The sequence below is a fragment of the Camarhynchus parvulus genome, chromosome 3 (assembly GCF_901933205.1).
Source record: "Camarhynchus parvulus chromosome 3, STF_HiC, whole genome shotgun sequence".
In the NCBI taxonomy this organism is placed as follows: domain Eukaryota; kingdom Metazoa; phylum Chordata; class Aves; order Passeriformes; family Thraupidae; genus Camarhynchus; species Camarhynchus parvulus.
Window position 1 is genome coordinate 55,797,090 of NC_044573.1, and position 20,111 is coordinate 55,817,200.

The 20,111-nt window shown below is 41.1% G+C and overlaps 1 protein-coding gene across 2 annotated transcripts in view; it reads right to left on the reverse strand.

The window, feature by feature from the left end:
* PPP1R14C (protein phosphatase 1 regulatory inhibitor subunit 14C) overlaps positions 1 to 20,111 on the reverse strand; it is a 51,257-nt gene that overhangs the window by 11,459 nt on the left and 19,687 nt on the right. For both annotated transcript variants that reach the window (XM_030945859.1, XM_030945857.1), the window contains exon 2: positions 101 to 184. In XM_030945859.1, coding sequence (XP_030801719.1) covers positions 101 to 184 — 84 coding nt within the window. The remainder of the gene's footprint in view (positions 1 to 100; positions 185 to 20,111) is intronic.

The following is a 20,111-nucleotide window of genomic DNA, read 5'->3' on the forward strand; positions in this document are numbered from 1 at the left end:
TCAATTCTAATTCTACATTTAGATTCAATGGAACATAAGATATTGATCCAGATGCATTACTTCACCCACCTTCCGATCTAAAATTATAAAATAATATTACCTGTAATTTGAGAGCTCTCTCCTCTTCATTGGCTGCATCAAGAAGGTCATCAATGTCAATTTCTACCTCTGGCATTTCTTCTTCCTGAAATGCAAAAATACCCACTTAGTCCATAGAACTATCTTTTAACTAACCCCAAAAGCAGCCTAGTGATGGCACACAAACCCATCTTCCTGGAGCCAGACAAGGAAATCAATAGGGGATGGTGGCTTGATTCCTTGCTTCCAGGCCAGCATCAGGCCAAGCCCCAGCCTTACAGAAGGTGACAGCTCTTAAGAAATCCTTTGTTCTCAGCCAGGGTGTGTTACTAACTCATGGCCAGCAGGACAAATCATGCTACTCTCACATTACTGGGCAAGAGGAGATAGAAGAAAAAGTAGAAGGAAGAGGAAGTAGATAACAACTGCAGCAAGCCACAAAATAGTTCTGAAAGCATTTTTGATTGGACTGCTTTTCTTGGTAACACTGTGGAAGATCTCCCTTGCATAAAGTTGGCTTACAAGAATGACATACATGCTCCATCAGAAGAACTCAGATTTTCAGTACGTGCAGTGAAGCACAAAGTCTAAGGCATAGAGTACTTTAGAGAATTTTCCTTAAACCTCCTCCACCCACACACTTCTCTCTGTGCATCACCAACACATCAGATGCCTTGTTCCCTGAGCCAGAGCAGCAGTCCATACATTTTGAAGGACCTCTGAGCTCTAGAATCTCAATGAGAATTCATTATCCACAGATATCACCACATATTGCGTTTTCAGTTATGCAAAAAACATCCTGCTGGCCATTTTATACATTTTCTCATCAAAACTGTTATGCAGCTCCCTGCTGCACGTAGAAAACTCTGGTCTCAGCCACTCTCCCACACCAAGTCCAGCCTTGACAGTGGCCTCAGTGCCATGGCACACAGCTCCTCTGTTGACCCTCCTCCATCTAAGCCAACACATGGGCACTGCAAGACTCTCCTCTCCCACAAGTGCACTGCCATCAATTGACTGACTGCTGTGGCATCACTTTGGTACCTACCTAATGAAAACAGGGACCTGAAGGTCTCCAAAGCAGAGGGTGGATTCAAGAGTCAGGATGAAGCAAAAAGATCACAACAGCAGGTGCTGCTACTTTCTTGTACCCCACCAACACTTCTCAAGATCCTTAAAGAAGCTTAAAGAAGCATTTTTACAAAAATGTGGTGGTTCTAGCAAGTTGCAGAAGTTCCAACAATTGTGAAATAATTTAACAGCTCCAATAGCAACTGCCTCAGGTAATACCGAATTATTCTTCTACTGGGTAAAAGACAGTCTAAACATTAACAACAAAGGTAAGTTAGTTCAAGTTAATCTAAGAGAAGTTAAGCACCAAAGTGGCAAACAACTAGGTGTATTAAACTCCAGCTAAAGTGCCAACTATTCAATATCTTCTTGAGTGTGAGGAGGAAAGACAGAAGTTGGATGACGAAGTTCCTCATTCCTCATCTCTGAAGGAAAGTGTGCAGGGACACTACAGGGCAGTCATGCAGGCAGTTAGACTCAATGAACAAAAATGCACAAGGCACACCCTTTGCCCAATCAGCCTGGTCAGAAAGGAAGGGTGGACATTTGCTGAGATGAAGTAAAGATACCAGTTACTGTAACACAATCTGGCAATATGGCAGTTTTTAACCCAATGCAACAGATTCACTAGCAATTTAAACAAGAGGAAGAGAAGACTTCCATAGGCTATATATTCAGTAAAAGCTATCAGAACTGGAAAGGATAAAGAATAATCCATAACAGTGGTACATTTACTTAGTAGTTTATAATCCCAACTCTATACTAATGCGTATATCACACCAAGAACCAGAAATTCCCCACATATGTAGTAAATCTCCTGAACATTTTATCTAAGCAGCTCAGCCTAAATACAGACAGGGTGCCTGGAGTCACTGCTAATATTGTAAACTTATCAAATATACATCCACTGAACTGTGTAAATAGCAATTGTGCATATGTTTGCATTCAGAAGTGCTGTTCAGCACATTCAGTATTTTGTCAGATACACATTTTGAACTCTTGTCCCTTGGAGCAGCATTCTAGCAAACTGAAACAATGCTGAAAAGCAGCAGTGAGGGGAAATTGCCTAGAAGGTATATAATGCTTTTTTGTGATCACACTTCATCGAAGTTGAGTGCTCCTGAAAGGTTAGTTTTACTCTGAATGGTACCAGTCAAATGGAAGAAATCCTTGCTCCTTCCCTCTTCAAATCAACTTTCTCCTACATCTTCAAAGTTCACAGTGCCATCAATTCAGAGGGCAACTGCACCAGCAGTTCACTGAAATTTCAGTATAGGAGGTAACAGATCCTGTACATCACAAAAAGTGATAATACAAAATAAATTACAAATGTTTCTGAAACAAGGAACTATAATTGTATCTGACACAATGGCATTCAATTAAGTTACATTTTCTGTAAAATATTATCTTCTTCAGTTCACAGCAGATTTGAACTCTGATACATAACACAAATGGAGGGGGGAGCCCAAAAAGGTAACTCTTGCTCTTATTTTTGGCTGAATGAACAAGCAATCAAAACACCTTTTCTCCATCTGAACTACTGCAGCTGCACCATCTGAAGAGTTTTATGTAAGGCATGAAAAACATGCCCTGAGGTCAGGAGCCCGACCTCTCCATAACAGCTGTAATGACAGAGGGAGGAAAGACAAAGTCATGCCTTCTGTTTGACAGATTTTATTGGTGACATTAATCTGGTTGCTCCAATTACAATTCAGCAGCTAGATACAAATTGGGCTGGGCCAAGCCTGAAAGGGTCTGTGCGTAGCCAAAGGATGGTAATTTAAGGATCTTGTTACTGTCATGAGGCTGTGCAAAAAAACAAACACTGCCACCAGTTCTGCTCCAGTAAGAGGGAGACAAAGTGATGCAAATAGCAGATGGGGGGACCAAGGAACCACTAGCAGCATGCTGACATGGAGCAGCCTCCAGAAAAGCTAAAATAGGGGTGTGGGGGTTCTGGGCGCAAACATCTATCAACCGAGACTCTTGGGGGAGAGGAGGATGGACACTCTCCTTTTAAGCACCCTCTGCAGTCTGCATTGACAATGTAGGCAGAACATGAGCTGATTTCTGCTTAATCATTCAAAAGTCAGAAAATATCAAAGACAGCTTCCATGATATTTAATAAAACTTAAAGTCAACCTTGCATTGAAAGACAGCCCCATTACTCTTTAGATTGAATGAATTCTTTGCAGACTGCTGGCAAAAGACCTTGGGCACAAACGTGCATTAAGTAGTAAATAGCTGTAGCAGTTTAAGACAACCTCTCCATCTGGCAGTGCTGAATGAAACAGAAACAGGTGAACATCCATTAGTGAGACCAGAAAAAGGTCTTCAAAACCAGCTCCCACAGCAGCTTAAGCCAAAGGACCAGATTTTGCAGGGGCATCGTGAAGAACACCTGCACAGTCCAGCCTGCTGACCCTGAGGAGAGCACCTCCAATACAGCAAAAGCAGGTCTCATTCCAAGTATCTACTAATTAAACATTTATTGGAGGGTTTAAAACTTAAAGGGCAATGGTTGCCCTATGGATAACTTCCCACTATAAATCCAACTAGCAAATTAATCCATTATCCCATACCCTCACTGTCATTCACTGTGCATCATCACATTTGCAGTCCTGGGAAATAATTAAATAGGCTTGTTTGATTTTTACTTTAGATTTTAAATCTCGGAAAGAAAGGAGAAGTTAAACACAGCAAGAAAAGTTAAAGTCATCATTTGTATAGTGAGCTTGGAAATAGGAGGAAAGGATAACAAGAGAAAAATGAAGGAAGAGGAAGGAAAGATGATTTTACAATTCAGGCATATGAAAGTTTCAGATTGTACTAATCAGGGATTTCTCTCAGAGTCCTGGAAGATTGCCAGTAAGCGATTAAAATCAAAGTAGAAAACAGAACCAGTTTTGCTGGAAATATCCATTCAATGTATTAAAATGTTTATTTATTTTAGAACAGGCATCTGCTGGGCATCTAATAAAGGCAGCTCTAAACCAGTTCATCTGCAGGCATGGATGGCACTGCAAGACAGGGGTGTAAGTCTCAGGATGATAAATAAAAAAACCCCACAAATTACCAGGACTAGAAATCATTGGTTGCATATGCAATCTGGTGGGATTATGAATGGATTGCACTTAGTCCAGGTAAATGAATATGATCAAATAGTAATTCTTATCAAACTCAAAAGAAAAACTTATGTGCTTCATATTTCAAAGCATTCACTTGTTTTGGGGGACTTAAGCATGAGGGGAAAAGTGGATAGAAGTAAAAACAAAAAAATTAGTTTAAGTGATCAAAAATTATTAATCCAGAATTAAAGAAAGCTCTTTTTTGTTTAAAGCCAATCCTAGTTAAGTGTAGAGTCAAAATACACAGCTAAAACAAAGCTATTTGCAAGACAAAAAGACTACTCTGTCTATTGACTGGTATAAGGAAATGAAGATTAGGAAAGGATGCTGAAGACAGCAAGGAGGTACTCAAAAGTGCCAGTGTTCATGAAATTTGCAGTAAGAAGAAGAATCCTCAGTGGTAAAACCCAATTACTAAATGACAGCATGTTTTCTCCAATCCTAAAATATTAACATCAGTAATGCCATAGCAGACATGATGATCTAATGTTGAACACAAAAAAAAAATCAGCTCTTTTTTTCTTGGTCCAGGTGAAGTAGTTCATGCAACAGTGAATATTAGTTTGCACCGCTGATAGTCAGTGAACACATTTAGGACGCTGCTCCCAGTATGATACAATCTTTAGCATGCAGTTACATATTTTCTCCCCCATCAGGCACTTATCTCATTTGCAACCATCACTGAACGTGAAATCTCAAAGGCACCACAGAGACAGAGGCCTCACTCTTGAGCACATGCCATTCAGTCTTGGCTCCAACTAAGAGGTAGAAAACCCTGTGTTGTACCCAATCTGTCCTAACCAGAGCAGCAGCCTCTTCTACCAACAGCAAGTCTATCTTCCTCTATCACTCTTGTTTATTGAATAAAAGTGCAGAGACATTCAAGGCAAAGTTACCAGATTTCTTCACCCATTTTGAGTCAATAATCCTACTGTTTATGAATAATCATAATTTATCTGTGGCAGTGTGGCTCTTGAACAGAAACCTTCTCTGTGCTGAGCCTGTCCTCAAGTCTGACATCATGCGGATCCAGTTAAATACACAACAAAGGAGGGACACAAAGTCCACTCCTGGCAACAGGACAGCTTATGCAAGCTGCCCAGTATCTCACTGGTGCAACAAATACATCTACATAACATGGTATAAAGGGCTGGATAAAAGTCAAGACCAAGGTGTTTTATAGATATGGTGCAGATCTGACATACCCTCACCCAGGAGCTAGCAGTCCACAGCCTTGTGCACACACCACTAGAGGGAGGTAACAGTTTGCAAACACAAGGGCCCCCGGAGTTGCTGGTAAAGCACAGGAAGGTCTTCTGAACCCTACATACAGTTCTTGGTCTGGAGAACAAGTCTAATTTTATTACAGTACATATTGCCCTCCCCTCCTATTCTTAAAAATGTAGTCCTCAGCTTTAACATCTTGCTTCCTGCAAAATCCTACCACCTCTGCTCCTATCTTATCAGGTATTTGCTTCTACATCCATCCTTTGTACTCCTTCTCTGCAACTGAGGGCCAGAGAAAGGACTGCTGGAAGCAGAAAAAGGAGCAACTCAGCTCCCAGGCACCGTGATGAGGGCTCCCTGCCAAGATGAAACTACAAGAGCCCAGCCCCTTCTAGTTACCCACAGAGCAAGCTTGTTCACATATGCCAATCTTTGAGCTTATTGCCAAACTTTAACAAGTTCAGGCACATGACAAGCGCAAGTGAAAGAGAAGGGAGTTGCTTGATTAAACTGAGAACACTTTCATAAACTGGCCACAGGCATCTCCGACGCACAGCAAATCTGGTCCCTCCAAAATTTCCGAGATTACACATACCAGAGTTTCAACTTGGCTATTGAAAGTCCTCAAGCAATGTGGAAAACCACTTTTTTTTCTTCCTGATTTTAATCTTGACCTCAGAAATAAGTGAAATCTTACCTAAAAAGCTTTTCAAGATATTCCAGCTGAGGCAGGCACATACTGTGAACCTCCTTAGCTCAGATTATTTCAATCTGGACAAGCTGAACATTTTAAGTGTGTTTGCCAGTTGTTAAATCAAGAGTAATGCCAAGAACAATGCTTACAGAGCTCTGCATTGAGAACTACAAACCTTGCTGTGAAGCAGAAGGGAGATTACCTAGGAATTTGCAAAGTCCAGCAATATAGAGGATGAAACAAAGCTGCAGAAAAGGTGAGAAGATGGACAGACACTTAAACACACAGTGATGCTGTTTACAGAGGCAGGCACTGCTAGACCACAGCTTGCTCAGCCAGTGTGCACAAACTGCATGGTCCAAAAAACATAGCTGCATTAGGGCAGCTTTCAGACCAAGAGAACAACCCCTGTTGGCACAGCATTTATATTCAAGTGCCATAGTTTATTAACAGAGCAATTAGATTTCCAGACCAAAGCTTACCCACAACCACCTGGCTCGGAGAAGAAAGAAACTGCTTGTAAAAAGCCTTGTCTGCATCTGCCAATTTACCCAATGTTGGTTAGTAGATAAGTGGGAAAGAGCCCCAAGCTTATAATAGGAAGTACACATAATACTACAAGGAAATCTCAACCAGGAAATCTGTTGGAAATTCATGTCTGAACCCAGGGAACAAGGAGCACTCTCAAGCTCCAAGATCTAAAGCATAACCTAACAGCATCCCAGATCCAGGCCAGTATGAAAGTTAGGTGCGTGTTGCTCCCAGCCAGAGACACACCATAAGAAAAAGCATAGGATTATATGTCAAAAGGATACCACCATGCTCCTTGGATAATTGAAAAAGCATGCCTATGCCACAGGCTAGTCAGCCTTCCCTAAAAGAGCACTGTTAAGAATTCTTGGCCTCCTCCATAACCATCACCATCATCTTTCCCTGTCATACAGTTAGGAGACCAGTTTGAGCAGTATGTTCCTTACAGGAAAAAAGAGGGACACAGTTTTGATGCAATTAGTCTGCATAATGACAACTTTAGAGATTTAGAGTTAAACAACAGGGACATGCTCCCTCTGTGAGATATGTTACCTGACATGACTTGTCAATCAGTACTTTTGCAAGTTGCCTAGAAAGAGTAAGTCATGAAGGTCAAAGATTTGTGGGGTTTGAGTTCGGGTGGTGGGAAGGAGGAAGGAATTCAGATCAGAATGATCTCAAGCAGGACAAGCCCTATATAGGGATATCATCCTAAGCAAACTGGAACAGTAATCCTGTATGTTAATGTTACTTAACAATAGTCAAGAACAGCTCAAACTTCCTTACTTAGAAACAACTACAAATAAAAACATGGTGTGAAACATTTGAAAATTTGTGGGAATCTCTTAAGTATAAAGGCATCTTAATGCCCATGTACATGCCAGCAGTTGGGTACAGCTGCAACTTCAGACTTCAAGTGGAAGTGAAAAATAAATTAACATGGCAATGGATATACGGTACACACAAAACACATTCTAGTTGTGAACCTCATTAAAGCAATTAACAACTAATATTTTTAATAATCAGGGGAGGATCATCTACTCAAGCCAAGTTCTTCCATCTCATTACCCAAGTGGGCTCTTTTTCTTGCCTCAGTCACTGTAAACCATTGTTTGTCTCAAGCTGGCACTATCATAGATCAGCCTCTCCTCTTGGCTCTCAAGTGACAGTAGAGCAGAGGAAACAGACAGATGCTATTCCAATTAAAAGTTCCATTCAAAGAACCAGCCCCTCTAAAGTAGCAAATGCACCCCGAAGTTTTTACTGTAAAATCACATCCAACTACACAAAAATAGAAACAGCACAATCCTGGCACTCAGGTGATACAGAAGGACACAAGACTCTTGTGCCCTTATTCCAGGTGGGGTCCCTCTATCAGTAAGGAGGGATCAGGGTTTTGGGCAGAGATAAGAACATCAATCCCTCAATGCAACTCCTGTGAAAGCTCCCTTTATGGGCAAGTCTTTGTGAAAGAGGACAGGGAAAGGACATCCATATCCAGAGCACAAGTCTCCCCACCCGGCCTCCCTGAATATCTTCACCCTCCCCCAGAACACAAGCCTTTCTGCACTGACATTCAACACAGAGTCAGCTGCTGCCTTTGCAGATGCCACTGCAGCTTTGCCTTTCCTTCAATTAGAAGGTTAGAGGGCAGAAAAACGATGGCAACACACCATGGCTCCCCCCAAACCCCTTACAGTTACAGGCACTCAATTTAAGTCAGCTGTTAGGTCCTAAATCATAACATGGTTAGCACAACATTTTAACCTGTATAGGGAGTGAGGGGAAAAATAAGACAGCCAACTATGTCAAAAAGTCAGCTGGAGGAGGGGAAAGGGGAAGTTAAGCTAAAGAACAGTGAGACAGGTACAAGCACTGCCAAAACTGAAGTTACTCAGGGAAGGGGGGGGCAGGGCCAGTTTCTGAGAACAACTCAATATACAGAAGCTATGCAACTCTGGCTTTTACAAATTAGAACAACGGAAAATCTGGACCACTCCCCCACTACTGTGTTCCACTGCATCACAGATGCTGCCCATCACACCTAAAATGCCTCAGTGCCACACAGTTATGGCAACACAAAGCTTCAAATAAAACACGGTACCACTTCCCAAACAGCAATAGAGCAGGTAGTTGAAAAAACATTGATACGTAGAGCTTTATAATATTAGCAGCTTGCAACAGATGAAGCATCATAATTTCTGCAAGCTGTTTCAATGTCTATTCAGGCCTACCTACACCCAGAACTGGTGGCAGTGTGATTTTCAAACAGAGATCAAGGGCTCTCTTTAATCAGTATGGGCAAGCTAGACATTAAAATTCACTTTACATTTCTGCACCAATGTGACCACTACTGTCAGAGTTGCCTTTGTGTTTATATAGACCATATGAAAATGGTGACATGGTGACCTCAGCCAAATACTCTGGAGTGCCTCTGCAGAAGAAGAAATCTTGGTTCCTCTCTTTCCACTGCTGTCCAACCTGCTTGCTAGCAGGGCCACAAAGCTGCTATTGAAAGAATAATGTGTTAGGAGAAAAACTAAGTTTTATTGCACTTTGAACTCTGCCAACTCAGCTGAGGCCACGCTTGCCTAGCAGACACACTGCCTACTGTTGGTCACCAGCACACCATCAAGTTTTCTTGCTGGAAGGAAGGCTTTCTGTGCCCTTTCAGAAGACCATGCCCCTTTATTTAAATGCCTGGGCTGCCTGCCACAATTCACTGGCTGCATTCTCCCATCAGCAGCAGGGAGGTAACTCATACAGTGTTGGATGCAGCCTGCAACTCCATGAACAGCACTGGCAGCTTGTGCAGGTGCCTTGGCCAAGAAAGATAAATAACAGATCCTTTTACTTTAAATAACAGATCCTTTTACTTTTCTTTTCCCTGCTTCTGTTCAAGATTTTTTCCCCTCTCCATTTTTTTTTTAATTTATTTATTCATTATTATATGGAAGCTAAGGAAGTAATTTGCGAAGAATCAACAGGAGTAATTTTTCCTCTAATTAACTCCTAAATGGAATTTTCTGAAGGTAAAACAAATGCACGCACACACTACTTAGGGTTTTTTTAATCAAATCAGTTTCATGGTATCCTGTGTTTTAACAACTTTCAAAAGAGTCTATTGTGCCTGTAACTGAAAATACTTATCCTGGGCCCCGGACTTGCTATTTTTAGTTTGGTATTTATCTTGGTTGCTTGAATGGGTGACTGAAACACTAGTCAGGGGTCACACACTTGCAGTGCTGAATCTGGTCTGTCCATACACAGTAGTTCTTGTATGAGCAGCTGTTTAGAAAGCACTTGCTCAGAGCCCCTGCCATAAAGCATCCAACACTGAGTAACCAAAATTGGCTCTGACTTGGAATGGAACAGCTTATAGGGATCCCTAGCTAGCCAAAAAAACAGTTTGGCAAGAGTTGCTTGGTTGATGGCCCCATCATTCATTCAAATACTTCCATCAGTTTATTTAGGAAATGGAAGTTGAGAATCAGATACAACTTATCTACTGTCTTTTATCATGTATTTGACAACTTCAAAAATTGTGACAGCCCTTAAAAATCAGATGTGACACTGATGCAACTGCCCAGTACAACAGAAACATGGCCACTTCTCTTTAACATGCAGAACACCTCTTTGTGCTTTCCTCTCCTGGCTGGGAAATTCTTGCCTAATCTCCAAGGAAGAGTCATCATGATGCCAATGCAGATGCTTCCATTAAGTTAGAAAAAGCCAGCTCTGCCCAACATTTCTCTGCAGAAAAAATAGGCCAAGCCAGTAAGAAACATACAAAGAAAGCTCCATTTCATTACCACTTCACAATTTAATAAATGTCTCATCTGAAAATTTTGTATCACTGGAAGATAGAGAAAACAAGTAAGTGCTGGAAGGTGAAGCTGAATGTGTAAATTCAGACTATATTCTATGCCATTGTAATGTTGTATTAATTCCTTTCAAAATAGGGATTTTCAATGGAATCATTCAGATTTCTTTCTTGCACTGAAGTGTTATCTTCCCAGCTGGTTTGTTAACTGGGATTTCCATCATGCAGAACCACCCTTCCTTCACACATTTCACAACCTGACATCTGCGCTCATGGGTTCTGTGTCATTTTTGTTTTAGTCAATATCTAATTGCCAGCAAGCTTTGAACCATTCTCTTTCTTTCCAAAATCCTTTTATTATATCCAAATGTAGCATGCTTGAAAGGAATTTTAGTTACCATTTTAGGATCCCTCCATTAAAAAACTCTCAGGAGTCTGTCAAAATGCCTTGCCATTCATTTGGTTTCAAGTATACACATTCACACTTTCCTGAGAGTCTCCAAAAATGGGTTGTAAGGAGACACTCTATTTCCACATCAAGAGCACATCCTTGCCACCAGAGCACAAATGCAAGAGAGGAATTCATTGCGAACAAGCCCAAAGCCCAGGTAAAACAAAAGCTTCCAGCAAACCCTTCTGACTCCCACTGCTCCCACATTCTTGTACCCATTTCACTATAAAGGCCCCTATGGGCACATTTACTTACCCCAGAGAAGCTAACCTTTGCTCACTGCCAAAGAATTGCACTCTGAACAGCCAGCAAACCTTATAAATTGTGTTGCCATCTTGAAAATGCAGACTGAGCAAGTGTCCCTTGGCAGAGCCTGCAGATGATCTGCAACAACTGTTTTAAGAACAGATATCAGCCTAACTGCCTTCCAAGAAAACCCACAGCACCAGGAACTCCCATTTCAGCCCCCTTGATCCCTAAACAGTACAATTTTTCAACTGAACTCTCACTTTGCTGTGGTCAGCCTGAAATTTGTTCTCTTCTCTTACTTCACTTCAAGATTTCTCTTTCTAAAGATGTCAAATACATGTGAAAATATTTGCATCCATTTTTCAGAGACACAAACATGCAAAGTCAGGAATTGTCAGCAATCTCTAATCATATGCATTTTTGGAAATTGTAACAGGCTGTAGAAAAAGGGTGTTTTTCTTCCATATGGCATTCCAAAAGAAGTAAGTTATGATGATATGCATATATTTTAATTTTTTTAAGAAACGAAAGCTTTGTAGTTCCATAACCATAGCCTGAGAAGTAATTAAAGGCATACAGAAGGAGAAAAGTATAATGTAAGGCAAGATATTTGTTGTTTTGGCTTTGTCTAGAAGTAGAAAACCGAAGTAATTCCTGAGGCTTCTGATTTACTTATAGCTTTACTTTTTAAATGCTAAAGAGCCTATCATCTTCCACAACATACTCTCTCGCCAGCAGCAAACGTGACAGACCTTTTCATATTGGATAATGAAAAACTGCAGCGAGATACATGATTGTGGCAGTGTTAGCAAGCCCAAAACAGAATGGGGCCAAAGCACTGAGGTGTCCCTCTGCTCCTCTGATACACAAACAGGCATTATTTTCCAGCACAACCATAAAAATTCCAGATGCTCATGCAACAGCTGCTAGTCCTCACAAATCACTGTAGCAGAAAGATGATGTAGGCAAACAAAGAAAGTCCGGGGCTGATGAGAGCCCTTAAAATAGATGACTTGGCAGACTGGCAATAGCAAAAGCAGAGGAATTGCAATTGGGCTGAACAGATGAGAGAGCACTCCAACAGGCTGCTGAAGGGTGAGCACTTATTCCCCCCACCCTTTCTTCTTAGCAGTGCCACTCCCGTGCATGTGCTAAAGAAAACAACTTCTTAAACCATTTCCTATGACTGAACTACAGCTCCAGGATAGTACTACTTCTTTCAAGCTGTATCAAGCCTAGCCCTTCATTTCCAGGGCTGGAGGCCTAGTAGAGGGACTATAACCCTCACGTTTTCAAGTTAACAAAAGAGTGAAAGATTACTGTTAAGTATCTTAATTAACACATAGGGGGATAAGGAAAAAAAAACCACCAAAAACAACAAAAAAGAAAAATATGTGAGGAGGTGAAAAAGCTTTTAAGAGGAATGTAATTTTCTCAAGTATACCTTAAATGCCAGAAGGCGCCACTTTCAGTTATCCTTTCAGTTATCAGGAATACCAAAGATTCCCAGAAAGGAGAGAACTCACATACATACTCAAGATCTCATTTCTTAAATAGCTTCCTGGTTCTGTAGGGCAACGCACACACCAAGACTACCTGGGTGTAGTCTTGCAGCTCCTGGAAGTCCTGAACACAATCAGAGCAATGTTTCTGGTTAGCACTGAGTTTCCAGAGGCCAAAACACGGGTGTGTTATCAGAGGCTTTGTCTGCAGCCAGCTACACACAGCTTTTCAGACAGAGCCAAATGGGTACAGCGGTCTTTCAGTTTTCTCCTGAAGTTCTTTCCATACTTTGCAAAGCCTTTCCAGCAGCTCTATATATTAAAAATAGAGCCAAACAGTAGCTTCATTGAGACTGATGTTGCGCTGAATTGCAATACTGTTTCACGTTACACCATCCAAGAGCATACTCTATACACAGGGCACACATACATAAACATTAACCCTTCAGGATCATGTCAACAGACCAGAAATGTACACCTACATCCACATATGCATGAACAGTTACCCGTTGTTACAGAAAATTATCAGAAGAAAGAGAATGTACACAAATTTCTGCAATGAAAGTGTAGCTAGCAATGCCTTGAAGAAGCATGACTTGCCATAGCACAGCAGAACATATTAACAAGCCATCTGTTCATTATAACAAGCTCAACAGGATTCATCTTCTAGATGCAGAGATGCTACCTACAGCATGTCCCTTGATCAAGCAGACAGTTGTTGGATATTGCCAAAGTCTTACCACATCCCTTTCAGAGAGCATGTTACACATCTCTGCCACCAGCACAGTCTGGATTTAAAATCTGCCTTCCCAGGGGGCTGTGCCCTTGAGCAGAATTAGTCACACTAACAAGCAGCCCACAGTCAGGTTCCTCCAGCTAAGTACACGCAGACAGAACCAGTGCTATTTGCTTAAAGCTCTCAACTTCTCCTCTCACCTTGGAGAAAGATGCATTGTATTTCCAGGAACACAAACACTGGAGAACAGGAAATCTGTTCACAGAGGAGTTACTGGCTCTCTAAAAAGAGACAAGAATGATATTTCTCTCTAGTCTTATGCAAGCAAGATGACTGGTCTTTCAGTCTCTCCCCTCACCCCCCTGCTATGTTTCTCCCTTCAAACAGAAAAATTATGAAACAGCTGTTGCCTTGCCAGCCTTGTGAGAGGCAAAGAACAGCAGTCAGAAGTAGCAGCAGGGGAACAAGACTGTAATACTGTCCGGATCCCATCTGTTAAGAGTGGGTTAACAGAAGACAGAGGGCAAGGAGACAAAAAGGGACTCCAACATACAGTCAAACATCTCCTTCCTCACCAACTATCCTATGGTCTTCAGCTCAATACCCAGCAATTGCAGCAAGAGAAAGGACAAAACTCTTCAAGTTAAATGTATAACATCAATCAAATTAGTATTTTGATAGTGTTCACAAGAAAGTTGTTTAATTAATACACTGCCCCGCCAGTATTTTGGCTTAGTTGTTACTCTGCCATGTGGCAAACTAGACAAAGCAGATGGTCAATAAGCTCTGTTAAACTGTCAGGGCCAGCTATTATGAAGAGACACAAAACAGCTCTCTGCTAGTTCCAAAATTTTTAAGCTAAATCTCAGCAACCTCAGCTCAGTTTCTCCTCCTAGAAGAGCTGGAATCAAAAGAGTCAAGGTTAAACTAGTAACTTTCTCAAGGCTCCAATCTTTAAATTCAGAGCATGCCAGGAACCCATGGTAAGAGATGCTCAAGTTCATCAAAAGCCACAAAAACGTGAAAACAGCCAGTATCATCTGCACTGCACCAAGAAACCTTGTGGTTTGCATCTTAAAAAAATTAAAAAAAATTTAAATATGTAGCAAGTAAATCAGGAGAGCTGGGATTGAAATTTAATATTAGCTCCTCAGTCTTTGAATTCCAAACAGGAAAACCAACACAGCATAAGTCTTATTAAAAGGAGTGCTTAACAAGCCAAATTTCAAAATACATTCTTCTCTTCACTAAAAATGTTGTCATATAAACTCTGAAGCAATCTCAGACGCTTTACCTCACATGTACCTCCAGATAGTACTTTGATCCTCACAACAAAGACAGCGGCTCCAAACAAATAACCAGAGTTGAAGTCTGGTTCAGCAAAGAGCACAAGCTTTGCCAGATTAGAGGATGTGTTACTGGTAGTACATACAGCTACATCTCGTTTTGTTCTGCTAAAATCCATCTGTTTGTGCCACAGTAGCCTCTTTGCCTACTCATTGTGTAGGGGCCTTGTTCTGAGCCATCTCCAGAGTGAAGTGTTTTAACATTTCCTTAAAATTCCATCCTGCTTTGCTCACAGGACCACGAGGAACCCAGACTATGCCTATGTGTACTGCTCCCTGGCCAGATAGTGGCTAAAAACAACACATATCCTGCTTCAGCACTACATCTAGCTACCAGAGCAAAAATTTGCTTAGGGTTAAAAAGTTTTGAGCCCAAATTTCTGAAAATCCCCATGAGGAGAGGTTAAAAGTTTAAACGTGTCTTTCAGGCCCCAGAACACGTGAAAATGCATCAGAAAAATACTGTGATTAGAAGTTAAAATGCAGTTTTTTACTTAACAAACCGGGAACTTTACTATACAGCCTTGAGATGATGTCCAGTGAGCTGACTCCCCTGTCTCTGCAGCAAGCTCATGAAAGGCAAGTGTCCTTCTAGAAAGCCACCTTTGTGTTCACAAACAAAGTATTATTAGTTAAGTCTTCTGCTTCCCAGAATCTTACCAGGGTCCAAAATGGTGCTCATCTTTAATACCCTATTTTGAGGCCAGCCGCCTCAGATGAGAGCTGCGGTTTTGGATGGATTGAACAACATCTCACTTGGGTGCATTGCAGTCACCATCACTAGACATTCTTCAGGCAGTATTAAATCTCATAAATTGCATTTACGACTAGAATGCCTCTCACAGTAGGGCTCTAATAATGGTAACTTTGTCCTCCAAAAGGACCTGTAACAACTGCCAAAGCGTTTTTAATAAGGTTTTGGGCATCATTCAAAAGTTGCTGGCAAGAACAATTAAGAGTAAAGAGACAGACCAACTTTGTTTTTCTAAATTGCTTCATGATTTCTGTATTATGGGCTCAAAATGTCTAGATCTGGAACTCAGCCAATACAATACATTTGCACCAAGGAGCCAGAACAGCTTGAGCAAGCCATCAGGTGACACTAACATGTATGTCATCCTTCTGGACAATGCTAGCTAGTTTCTAGCCTCTGGCACACTCTCAAGGAACCACTCAAGGAATTTACCTGGATTCACACTTCAGCTGCTCATTCCTGAGTCTCACTTTCCTTTAACTATCTTGCTTCTTGGAAACACTTGGAGGTTAGCCTCCTCTGTTCCTCACCTTCCCTGCTATCTAATACACGCATTTATCACATGACAACTAGAATTCATACATACTAAGCCACTTAAGAGTAAAGAGTGTATGTAAAGAGTCATATCTAACTCAGGACCAGACATCTTCCAGAATGAGAATTTCATCTGGTCAAAATCATTTATGTTGGACAATTTGGGATTTCCCTCACCTGGCTTTCTATGTCTGCCACAGGCTTTCTATATCTACCATAGAAATAGCATCATGCCCCATTCCTGGAGTATTCCAGGCTAGGCTGGATGGCACTTTGAGCAACCCAGTCTAGTGGATGGTGTCCCTGCCACAGCAGGGGGGTTAGAACTGGGTGGTCTCCAAGGTCCCTTCCAACCCATGCAATGATTCTATGATTGAGCAACCATCCATCTGCAGTAAATAACTGGGGACTGGTAAGGGAGCATCAAGCACTACAGCGCAGCAGATAAATCTTACCAATGGTATCTCTCATGTAACTACATGGAAGACTCACATCCTCCTGTTACAGGAGTAGCTGAAGTTCACTGCTGCTATTTTTGATCCTGAAGGCAACACAGAGTATCATCCTAGCCCAGAAAACCTGGACACAGTGCTTTCCTTCAGACCTTAACAAAGTTAACCAGTGTACCATGACAAAGGTTGGGTCAGGACATGGGCCTAAGGACAGACTGTCTTAAAGGCTGTCTGATTGTGTTGCTCATAATGCTTGACCAAAAGACACATATTATAAATCACAACTAATGCAATTTACTCTTTTCCATCTGTTACACTGTATTTTAAGACTAATTACTTTACTACCACATCAAAAGTTCAGAAGATGGGCACTACCAGCTGGTTACCTTGAACACCTAAAAATGGTAATTTCAGTGACCAAAAAAAGCCACAAAAATACCCACCAAAAAAAAAAAAGAAACAAAAAAGAAAACCCAAAACAAACAAACAAACAAACCCACCCAAAAACCCCAAACAAACCATAACCTCAACCCTTCTCAAGTCAAACATTCAACTTGGACAGATTTAATTAATTTACTCAATATAATGTAGTAGCCTTTTCCGTAGAAAATTATTTTTTACTTCCAGATGCCAAGAAAAGGAACTAATACAATCTGAGCATCCTTTCTGCTCCAGTTCTTAAACATAGTTCAGCTTTTTTATCACTAGTACATCTCAGACAAAGAGCAGACTATTTTGCATTCTTTTCACATTACTCCACCTTTGAAATAAAAGATAGGATTGGAAATGCAGGAGAAGAAAACCTCAAGCAGTTAAACACTGCAACTTCAGATAAAATGGTAGGTGTACAGGACAGCAGTGTTCTCACTGACACAGTACTTAGCATATACTCTGAAACCCAGAGTTTCAAGTGCCAGTGAAGTACATGCAAGAAACATCACATCATTACCCTACAGGGCATAGCTGAGGAACTAATTCCAAGGAATCCAAAATACAGTCCTTCAGTAGAGCTCCTTCTTAATTTGGCCCACACCTACAAAACATCTGCATATAAACCAAATACCTGCAGCAGCCCATTTCCATTCTAGGGACAAAATGATAGGCATAAGCATGGCACGCCTTCCACAAACATTGAGCCTGACCTTACAGTCATGGTTACAGAACTGCTGCCATCAAAAGGAATCCAGAAGCACTCCTGTGCATTTTTAAAGTACCAGCTGTGTGCCAATCTATGTCTGATACAGAATATCCAGCTCAAAGGAACTTTGAATTTGAAGCATAATACCCTGTTAAACAAACAATGAAGTTATTTTTAACTGGCTACTTTTTTACAAATACACAAAGTCTTAAGGTTTGAAGTACTTGTAGAGATCAGCCTGGACACAAATATGTTAATGAGGGAGACTCCTATAATCTTTGCTTCTCCAGATTCTCACAGGGTTTTCTATCTCCACCTACAGATTTTCTCAAATGGGAGATATTTCAGGAACACCAGAAAGGATAATCAAGTCTCCAGACATGAAACTGCATGAACACGCACAGAGAATCAGGTGGAAGGAAGGTAATAAGATCAAAGTCAGGCACTCCCTTTCCCTCCCTGGGAAAAAAAGATAAGAGAGGAAGCTCCATGCTGCTACTCTCTCATGTTTCTGTTGTTTTCCACTTTAAAAGATTTCAGTTGTCAAAGGAGTTTTCAGCACAAACTACATCCAATGCATCCCAAAAGAGTTGACTTCCACCAGATTTCTTGTAGATGAAAGCTGGTACTCCCAGAGTACCATCCAGGATCACTGGGGCTTGGGGAAGTGAGGTGGTATATTTTCAGGTGGATCATTTTGTTTGGGTATTTGTTTGTGGTTTGCTTTTTTTACACTGTGGCACACCAAAGAGCAATGAAGTGGCACATCAACAAAGGAGACCTACGGAATGACTGGTAGCTTGACAATGTTTCACATCAGTGTGGGACTTGTTGCTAGCAGATAATTTTCTTTAATAAAACATACACTTTAGAGTGAACAGTCTTCCATAAACAAAACAAAAAACAAACAAACAAAGATAAATCTGCCATGATTAGTCTGTCGGTATCCAACAAAGGAGCTACTCAAAAGAAGGCTGTGTATCACATCTTTGTTTGATTTCCTCCTGTCTGTTCTTACATGGAGCAGAAACAATGACATGGATTGGGAAGCACCAGTGCTAAGGAAGTGTGGGTTTCCTGTAATTCATGTCTTGATTCTCAGGTGCCCAAATAAAGCCTTTTCCTTTTCAAGAATACAACAGAAGCTATAACAACTTACCTGTGTGGATTCACTGCCAACTAAAAGAGCATGAAGTTCTTCGCTTTAGTGGATACTCAAAGGTTGTGTAAATTTTGTGAAAATAAGCAGCTTAATCCTACAGGTATCATTGTGTTATAATATCATTATCTCTCCGGCCAATTTCAAGCTAGGGTGATAAGAGCATGGCAGAAGATGCACAGACAAAATTTTCTGCCAAACATTTCTAACACATCATTTTAGCTTAATAATGGAAAAAATTAAACTTAGTGCTCTTAAAATGCAGCAAACCCTGATCTAGTTACAATCCAAACTCATATAGGCCAGAGAAGCAGCTTTCAGGATTTGTATTTGAGGGAGTTCAGCAAACTGTCCTGAGCTTGGAAAAAGTGTTTATGCCCATTAAAAAAAAAATAGTGCTCCTGTTCAGCTTTTAAATACCTTGTAGCACCAGTTCAAAATATTTTCTGCAATGGAAGAGGACCTGTTTAAAATTGGCAGTGGTAAATCGGTGTTCAGGTATCTCCAAACTCTCTTTTCCCTCCTCTCAAATCAAAAGCCTGAGCTGTAGACGACTCCCATGCATAGTCATGGTTGCATGTAATCACTCTGTCCAACCTACATTACCAGATTCCTTTAAAACTCTTTTCAGGCACTCTAAAACATGCTAGCATACCACATTAGCCACAAGCTGCAAGGGATGCACATTTCTTTAATATTTTCTCATATCAATGAACAAGGAAACAAAACAAATAAAGAGTAAGCATAATCGAAATGACAGGTGGATTCCGAAAATCACTTCAGGCTACAGCTAATAATAGAATACCCAGTTTCAAATTATAAAGTTTGGATGAGCCGACTGACACCCTCAAATTCTAAAGAAACACCAGTTCTTTTCCAAGAGCTGGTCAGGCTGAGTGAGCATGCAAAAATACAGGAGGAGAATGAGAATTTTCTCATGCAGTAATTGGCCTGAATCCAAGCTCCTGGATAGACTTTTTGTTCCAACCAAGCAGAGCTGGGCTGCACACATATGCAGCCTCCACAGGCGAGCTTTGCTTCAGCAAACCAAATCAAAGCACTTGAAACTTAGCTCAGAGAAGGCAGTGGCTGGCACAGGGACCTACCAGTCAGCACAAAGTAGTATCATCAGCTCCTTCCCACTGACCTTCACTTGGTGCCAGTCCCCTTAATCCTTCAAATGGCCGATGCAAGCAGAGTTTAAAGTTCACCTCACCACTTCCAGAATGTCTCCACAA